Source organism: Populus nigra, chromosome 7 (genome assembly GCF_951802175.1).
Source record: "Populus nigra chromosome 7, ddPopNigr1.1, whole genome shotgun sequence".
In the NCBI taxonomy this organism is placed as follows: domain Eukaryota; kingdom Viridiplantae; phylum Streptophyta; class Magnoliopsida; order Malpighiales; family Salicaceae; genus Populus; species Populus nigra.
In genome coordinates this window covers 1017426-1026363 of record NC_084858.1, presented here as the reverse complement: position 1 = coordinate 1026363, position 8938 = coordinate 1017426, and the positions used below count along the sequence as shown (strand labels likewise).

At 38.3% G+C, this 8938-nt stretch overlaps 2 protein-coding genes across 2 annotated transcripts; one reads left to right on the top strand and one right to left on the bottom strand.

The window, feature by feature from the left end:
• Positions 1–423: 423 nt before the first annotated feature.
• On the top strand, positions 424–4717 carry LOC133698809 (stromal 70 kDa heat shock-related protein, chloroplastic). The gene is made up of 8 exons (XM_062121883.1): positions 424–1232; positions 1758–2010; positions 2192–2271; positions 2358–2500; positions 2586–2684; positions 2821–3010; positions 3173–3571; positions 3858–4717. Exons 1-8 carry the CDS (start codon positions 678–680, stop codon positions 4266–4268), a joined length of 2130 nt encoding a protein of 709 aa, XP_061977867.1. The 5' UTR covers positions 424–677; the 3' UTR covers positions 4269–4717.
• Positions 4718–4875: 158 nt separating this feature from the next.
• On the bottom strand, positions 4876–7685 carry LOC133698810 (uncharacterized). Its single transcript, XM_062121884.1, has 2 exons — positions 7162–7685; positions 4876–6021 (listed from the first exon to the last, which is right to left on the bottom strand). Exons 1-2 carry the CDS (start codon positions 7382–7384, stop codon positions 5180–5182), a joined length of 1065 nt encoding a protein of 354 aa, XP_061977868.1. The 5' UTR covers positions 7385–7685; the 3' UTR covers positions 4876–5179.
• Positions 7686–8938: the final 1253 nt, after the last annotated feature.

The following is an 8938-nucleotide window of genomic DNA, read 5'->3' as shown; positions in this document are numbered from 1 at the left end:
ATAAGGTGAATAGACATTTGAATACAAAGAGAATCAATTAAAGCACCCAAACTTTGATTTTAAAGAATTTTAGGTTCAATCAAGATGAAATTTGGATAATTTTACAGAGCTTTTGAAATTATAAGCTAAGAGAGAGAGAGAGAGAGAGAGAGTGGATTTGTGTTTGTTGTTTGCTAGGATTGGAGATATAAAATAAATATATATAAAGGCACAGTAATTTTCTCTTAGTTTAATCGAGTTAATAGATTTTTATTAAATAATATTTTTCTAGTTTAACTTAAAATTTAAAATAAAATAAAATTTTAAATCATAAATCTCTCGACCATAGTTTTCAAATCTAAAGCATTTTGATCAGTATCTATTATCTATCATGAATAAACCATGAACCACCTCGATGATTCCATCCGGGCAGGGCAGGCAGTCCACCCAATTTCAACGACCATCATCCCTGCCCTTGAACACACAAACGGGCAGCCCTAGATCATTCCAGAACATGCCACGTGTCACGTAACCCTCGTTCACCTTCTCTATAAGCCCAAAACCCTCCCCCCTCGTTCTCTTATCTTCTTCTTCCACACAGAATCACCTCACCTCACACAAAGCCACGCTCCAGTTCCTTAGGCTTTTGTCTCTCTCCATCTCTATTTCTTTGTTTCTGGGGTTATAAGCGGACAACAATGGCTTCCTCAGCTGCCCAGATTCATGGTCTTGGTGTTGGTGGTGGGGTTGGTAGCACATCTTCAAGAAAACCCACCTTTTCTTTTGCACCAAGATCAGTGTTTTTTGGCCAAAACCTTAGAAAAACCACAGCTACGTTCTTAAAACATACGAATAACACTTCAAGAAGAAGGTATAGTACCGGGCCGGTTAGGATAGTGAATGAGAAAGTTGTAGGGATTGATCTGGGAACAACCAATTCGGCGGTGGCGGCGATGGAAGGAGGGAAACCCACGATAGTTACAAACGCGGAGGGGCAGAGGACTACCCCATCTGTTGTGGCGTATACAAAAAATGGGGATAGGCTTGTGGGGCAGATTGCCAAAAGACAAGCGGTGGTGAACCCTGAGAATACCTTCTTTTCGGTGAAGAGGTTTATTGGGAGGAAGATGAGTGAAGTAGATGAAGAGTCTAAACAGGTTTCGTATAAGGTTGTGAGGGATGAGAATGGAAATGTAAAATTGGAGTGTCCTGCTATTGGGAAACAGTTTGCTGCTGAAGAGATTTCAGCTCAGGTATATTGAGACAGCTTCTTTTGACCTTTTTGTGTCTTTGTCTTGGTTGCTGCCTAGTGATGTTATTGGATTTGGAATTATGGGTCTGCTGTTTTTCCTAATTACTTAGAGTGGTGAGGTTTTATGTTGAATAATTGGTGTTTAAGAATGTTTCTTTGACGAGCATGAGTTATCTATGGATTTGGAATTATTTTTCATTTGCTATTTGATTTGGGATTTTGGATAATAGGGTGTTTTTGTGCTGGGGCAAGCCTCTTAGTACATGCTGGATGCTTCACTGTTTAATTGCATGAGTTATCTACTTTGTACTCATGTTGCATGCTATGTTGGTGTTATGGTTTCGTCTAGCTTAAACGTTTGGTCCTTTTTTCTCAAGGGGAAGTACAATGAAATAAAACTTCAATCTTGATGTTTTATGGTTTAGTTTTTGGATAATGAGCTCATTGCTCAAGTATTGTCTTTCCACTGTGTACTTGTTGGTCATTTCAAATTTCTTATGTTGTCTTTTTAATTATGTAAATTTAGGTTTTGAGGAAACTTGTGGATGATGCTTCAAAATTCTTGAATGACAAAGTGACCAAAGCAGTTGTTACTGTGCCTGCGTACTTCAATGATTCCCAAAGGACAGCCACAAAGGATGCTGGTCGCATTGCTGGGTTGGAAGTTCTTCGAATCATCAATGAACCTACTGCTGCATCGTTAGCATATGGATTTGAAAGGAAGAGCAACGAAACCATCCTAGTATTTGACCTTGGTGGTGGTACTTTTGATGTTTCAGGTATCTTATTGTTGTGGGTCGTTGACTGCCATTAGTTTTACTTTGTGCTCTTTGGCAAAAGCATAAGTGTTGTGTTCTTATCATAATTGAAAATTAAAAGAGTAGAAAAACAATTTTTCTTTTTTGTCTCTATCAAAGGAAAATAGAAAATGCGCACTGAATCTCCATTATATTTATGCAGTGCTTGAGGTTGGTGATGGAGTGTTTGAAGTTCTTTCTACTTCAGGAGATACACATTTGGGGGGTGATGATTTCGACAAGGTTGGACCTGCTCTTCTTTATTTTAAGTTCATTATGCTTTTGTGGATTTAGTTCAAGGGAAATTCATTGCGATCTTTTCTATGTAGAGAGTTGTTGATTGGCTTGCCGGTAGCTTTAAAAGAGACGAAGGTATTGATCTTTTGAAGGATAAGCAAGCACTTCAGCGGCTAACTGAGACAGCCGAGAAAGCTAAGATGGAGCTGTCTTCTTTGACCCAGACAAACATCAGGTACTTCTATTTTGCATGTTGTCTTTTCTCTCTTTCTCCGATTTACTTTCAATTTGATCTGGTAAAAGTTTCTCTTCTTCTGCAGTTTACCTTTCATCACTGCTACTGCAGATGGCCCCAAGCACATTGAGACCACCCTGACAAGGGCCAAGTTCGAGGAATTATGTTCTGATCTGCTTGACAGGTATTTTATTTAGTACACTTTACTTTATGTGCATCCAGCCATCATCTGCTTTTTTGTCTTTGCTTTCAAACTCTGGTGGTGCTAGCTTATGACTGTAACCAACATACTAAGCAACTGATTTTGTACTCTCCACCAGGCTTAAAACTCCAGTTGAGAATTCCTTGAGGGATGCCAAACTGTCCTTTAAGGATCTAGATGAAGTGATCCTTGTTGGTGGATCAACACGTATTCCAGCTGTACAGGAGCTTGTAAAGAAGTTGACTGGAAAAGACCCCAATGTCACTGTCAATCCAGATGAAGTTGTTGCCCTTGGTGCTGCAGTTCAGGTGAGGCTACTTCCCTACTCTTAACAAGGGCATGCTGTTCATTTAAAATTACTGTCAACTACACAGTTAAAAAAGACAGCATATATTCCCATATGGCAATGTCTCTGTAGTTATATGGTATAATTTCTTGTGAAAGTAATCTTTGTTCTTGTTTGACTCTAGGCTGGTGTCTTGGCTGGAGATGTCAGTGACATCGTGCTGCTGGATGTGTCTCCGTTATCTCTTGGTCTGGAGACTCTAGGAGGGGTTATGACAAAAATCATCCCAAGAAACACTACTCTTCCAACCTCCAAATCAGAGGTGTTCTCAACTGCTGCTGATGGACAGACAAGTGTAGAAATTAATGTTCTCCAGGGTGAAAGAGAGTTTGTGAAGGACAACAAATCTCTTGGCAGCTTCCGCCTAGATGGTATCCCACCAGCTCCACGAGGAGTTCCTCAAATCGAAGTGAAATTTGATATTGATGCCAATGGTATTCTCTCCGTTGCTGCTGTTGACAAGGGCACAGGGAAGAAGCAAGACATCACCATTACTGGTGCTAGCACCTTACCCAGTGATGAGGTATGTTTGTCCATGAACAATTCAATTTGGATAGCATTTGATACTGCATTAACGTGATGCATATAAGCTTCTGGTTAAAGTAGTCATTTCATGTTTTGAGCTGCAGTGCTTGCTTGCTCTTTAAAATAGGATTTTCATGTTTTAATGTGCTTGCTAGATCGAAGTGCTATGATACTCTTGCTTATAGGATAGGTTCATCAACTTCAAGCTAATAATTGACCTTTTTAGAGCTGATCAATTGCTCTCATGGTAGAATAATGTTTATTGACCTGTGGATTTTATGCAGGTTGAGAGGATGGTCAGCGAAGCTGATAAGTTTGCGAAGGAGGACAAGGAGAAGAGAGATGCCATTGACACAAAGAACCAGGCCGATTCTGTTGTCTACCAGACCGAGAAGCAGCTTAAAGAGCTAGGGGAGAAGGTTCCAGCTCCTGTCAAAGAGAAGGTTGAGGCAAAACTCCAAGAGCTCAAGGATGCAATTGCAGGTGGATCAACTCAAGGGATGAAGGATGCCATGGCTGCCCTTAATCAAGAAGTCATGCAACTTGGCCAGTCCCTTTACAATCAGCCAGGTGCAGCGCCTGGCGCTGGCCCTGGCCCTGGCCCTGCCCCTGGCAGTGAAGCTGGACCCTCAGATTCATCGAGCAAGGGACCTGATGGAGATGTCATCGATGCAGATTTCACAGACAGCAAATGAGATGGAGAAACTGTTGGCTGGTTTTTCCCTTCTATACCATGAAATTGTGTATAAGAAATTGATTTTGTAGGGATTGGGTCTGGTGTTGTGTCAAAGTTTCCAGACATTTTTGCTCTTTCCAAGTGAGAATCAGGAGTACAGGGTATTAAACACCAACAACCCACCTTTTAACAGCTAAAATTTTGGGTGTATAAGCCTTGCACGTTGCTTATTGCTAGCTTAGATTTAGTGTAACAGTACAAGTTTCTATGTGCATGCCTATGTTCTGGGTTCAGATCTGGTCAGAGTTTATGGCTGACACTGTTACTTGATTTCTGCTGCTTCCATGGAAATATATACTCCATTGAGGATTTCTTGCTTGTAAAAATATATTCCTACAATTGTTCATGCTCCGAACCTGTTTAGATTTTACTGTTCCGGATTATATAATGAGATTGCTTTTCCGACAATTTCTTGCAAGAAATTTATATGCTCACCAGCTCTCCCGCAGTCTCCTGCTTCTTTCGACGGCCAGGATGCTTCAAGTTCGCATGAATTTATTTACTTTTCAGTAGAGCACTCTAATGGAATTGAAAGAAAAAGTAAATTAATTTACTCGCACGCAGCATTAGCATCAAGTGTATGAACTAAATCACCCTTTGATTTAAAGTATAAGATCACAAGTTTCTGCTAGGTTACTTCGGAATGTACAATAGAACAGCCTTTACATGTATCTATAACTTCATTTTCTGAAAATATTCTGGAATTTCTTCACATATACAAAACCAAAATAAAAGTTAAGCAGGGACTGTTCTTACCATTTGAGAGAAAAAAAAGAGAGTATAAAATGAAGAAAGAAAATGTCTTCTGTACCATCTTTGAGCCCAAACAGCAAGTCATAAGAGCATACCTGATCTTTTCTGTCAGATGCTCTACTCCACATTTCCATTGCTGGGGCTCTGAGGAAGACTGACTGAACTATCAGCTTTACTCAACCCATAAGAAGAGTAGTCGTCATAGTACCCATATTTGCTGGAGTTTCCACTCCCTAAATTGTGTCTACTAGAGTAGTATTGGTTGAGGCCAATACCAGTAGGAGCCCTCCCAAAGTCTGGCCGTCCCGGTGGCAAAGATGGTGATAGCCTGTGAAGGTCGTGAGGTGATCTAGGAGGTTGGTAACCATGTGGATTATGTTGCTGGTGGTGGGGATGGTAATGGTGCTGGAGTTGGTGCTGGTGCTGTTGCTGGTGCTGGTAGAGGTGGTGGTTGTTTAGGTTGTTGCTATGATGGTGGGCGGTGTTTAGATTGCATAGACTTGGAGAGCTATGGACTCTAGTCATTGGGTTTCTACTGACATGATAGCTATTCATGAAGGTTGGTTCATTGGGCACAGAATCAACAGTGTTGCTTTCTGGAGATGTACTTTTCGGAGAGGAGCTAGCAGAGAGGCTGAAGGAGGGATGATTTGCATTGATATGGGAAAGTCTAAAATTGGCAGTTGTACGAACCATACCATTAACAGCCTCCACATAACGTTGTTCTGGTGCACTGGGATCCATGGGAGTAGATTTTTCTATTGCAGCAGGATTTGAAGGGAACAAGAAGGCTCGTAGCTTTGGAGTTCCTTCACTTTCATGACGGTCATATTCATCAAGCATATGCTTCAGATCCTCATTGGTTCTGACAGACACCAAAACGTCAAGTTCTTCAGGTATAACCTGATACTTCAGGACCATGTCTCCTTCAAACTCCGCGCGAAGCTTCTTCTGAAGCTCTGCACATCACAAACAGGACCATATAAAAGAGTTCCATATGGTCTATGAGATAAAGCAGAAGAGCATGCAAAAGAAGTCACTGTCGCTAACAGCGCATGAGCAACCATTGCAAGAGAAAAAACAAGAAAAACAAGAGCTGTGCTCCATAGCTATCACCATCACAATCCTACTAGTTGGATCAAACAAGTTTTGTCATACAGATCTATATATATAGCTCATCAAACAAGCCGACCTAGGCAATTAATTCATATCATGTATGTATATAAGCTTAATCTAGCACCTAAAGATTGAGCTTATATCTTTCTTTTTCACGAAAATTGACGAAAACCCTTTTTAGTTTGATCTTTAACACACGACATAGAGCTCAGGATTTACACAGCTTCCAAATTCAATAACCTTTCTTGCCATTCTCAGCTACTACATAACAGTTAACGTTCAAACAAATTCTTCGCATAAGGAGATGTCAAAACATAAAATTTTGTCGGTTCAAATCTCTGACTCAATGCAATAGTTTAGCCTTTATCAAAATCTTTTTTAGATTAATATGGGTGTTCGGACCAGCTTACGCGTATCTCGACTAATCTCACGAGTCCTGAAGTTAACGACCATGTAAGCCTCCAGTGACCTCGAGGTTTGTAGAACTCGAACTGATGATCTTTAGAGAGCAAACTCAGTATCTGATCAGTTGAGCTACACCTCCAATAGTCTTTATCAAATATTATCTTTGTATAGTTATTAAACCTGGTTTAACCTCAACTGATTTTTTTTTATTTTGAATTATAAAATCGATAACTGGAATAATAAACATGATTAGATTAATTTCAAGAAATATTTATTTTAAAAGATTTTGTTCACAACTTTTATTCAAAATAATATCAATTATGTTTTTTTTTTAAACTCAATAATATGGACTTCTGTCGAGCCAAGCCGATATAATAACTATATTATCAAGTTACATAATTTATTATATTGAATTAGATCATCTCATCCCCAAAAAAAAAATAATAATAAAGAAATAAATAAAATTGTATTATTAATTACTTAAGTTTTTTTAATATTTATTTTTATTATAAGCACACCAATAAAAAATCATCTGTTTTAGAAAATAATTACGGGCATTAAAAAAAAAAGTAGGAAACCTGTGAAGTTGATGTCGCGAGGAATGGCAATGACACGTGTCTCACCGCCAACGTACTTGAGGTGGCCATCAACGGCTCTCGGCATGATTTTCCCGCCATAGCTACACAAGAGCTTCACTCTGTTCTTCGGAGACGATGTAGCAGCAACAGCGGAAGCTTCATCGGCCATATCTTTCATCATTTCCACCGAGTTCACAGCTCGCTTTTGCAACTCAGTAACCATAAAAATCGAAACTCGTCGTTCCGATTCGATTTAACTCAATTTCTTTTGAATCTACAACCAGCAACAAATTATATATATAAAAAACCATAAACAATTTTCTTTTTACGAGATAAAGAAAAAGAAAGAAATGAAGAGAATTATTTTTCTTCTGATTTTCTGGTTCTTTATCTTATTTTTTTTTCTTTTATTTTTGAAAGGACGAGAGCAGACTCTTTTCTCCATTTTTTATGCCGTTTCTCTGGGGTTTTTTTGGATTTTTATTTCTCAGGTTACCAATACGCCCTCTATTGGTTTTTCTCTTTTCCCTTTATAGAATTTTGATGATTTGCGTTAAATTTGCTTTTCAAGTGTATTTATATTGTTTTTTTTTCCAAAAACAAATTAAATTAATAATTTTTAAGTTTTTTTGATATTTTTAATAAAATTAATAATGGGTATTAAGGTCGAATAATGTTTTTTTTTTAAAAAAATTAACAACTAACAAATAGTATCTATATTATTCTTAAAAATGAAAAAAAAAAGTGGAGAAATTGGTTCAAAAGGACAATAACGTAACTTCACAAAACCCAGATTACCAGGAGAGGTTACGTCAATGGCTTGGGACGAACACGTCCTCTCATCGGTCACCTTTGTCGGAATTTAGTAAATCCCGAACTGTAGGGAACGTGTCGAGCAAATATAGACTTAACAGTTTCAGATGGGGTCCACAAACCAGCGTGTCTGATTCTGGGCCTCCTTTTAAGGCACGTGAGTGGGTTCCTAAGGCCTTATTTCTCTGGTGACGTGGCACAAGAAGCCGGGAGAGGGTGTAAAGCGGGAGAAAATAGGGACAGGAGCTACTGGCACCCATCAGCCGCTTCGCTCAGCTGGCACAGCCACCAATGCATGAAGATGTGGATTTTCCTTCGTTATCATCCTTTTATTTTTGGCTCTAATATATTTTTAACACAACTATTTTTAATTATTCTTAATTTTTAAGTAACACTTAATTATCAAATACTTTTTTAGAAAGAAAATAGATTTAAACTAGTTTACATGTCTATGCTATGTTGTTAGTCAGATCAATTTTTTAAAATAAATAAAAATATTTAGGTTATAGAGAACTATTTAATATTTTTATTAAAGTCGATCCGGTGATTTAACTTTGAAACCTCCTAATTTAATTTCTTGTATAGCCCGAGTTTAAAATTAAACCGTATAAAAATTGCATCGATATGACTCAATAGACTCGTCTGGTCCAAAGGCATCTCACTTGACCGGTAAAAACAGTTTGAGGATGAGATTGAGAAAAAAAAGATGAAATTGACATAAAAACCCTCATGACATAACTTCTTACCTAACTTGGATTTAGAATCAAACCTTATGGGAGTTTTATTGATGTGACCTAACCGATTTGGCCGGTTTAAAAGCAACTTAGCTGACTTGTAAAAAGAATCCAAGGAAGAAATTGAGAAAAAAAAGAAAAAAAATTGAAAAAATAAAAATTTATCTTGACTCGACTCCTTGATTAGTTCGAGTTTAAAATTAAACCATGTGAGAGTTACCTTGACATGA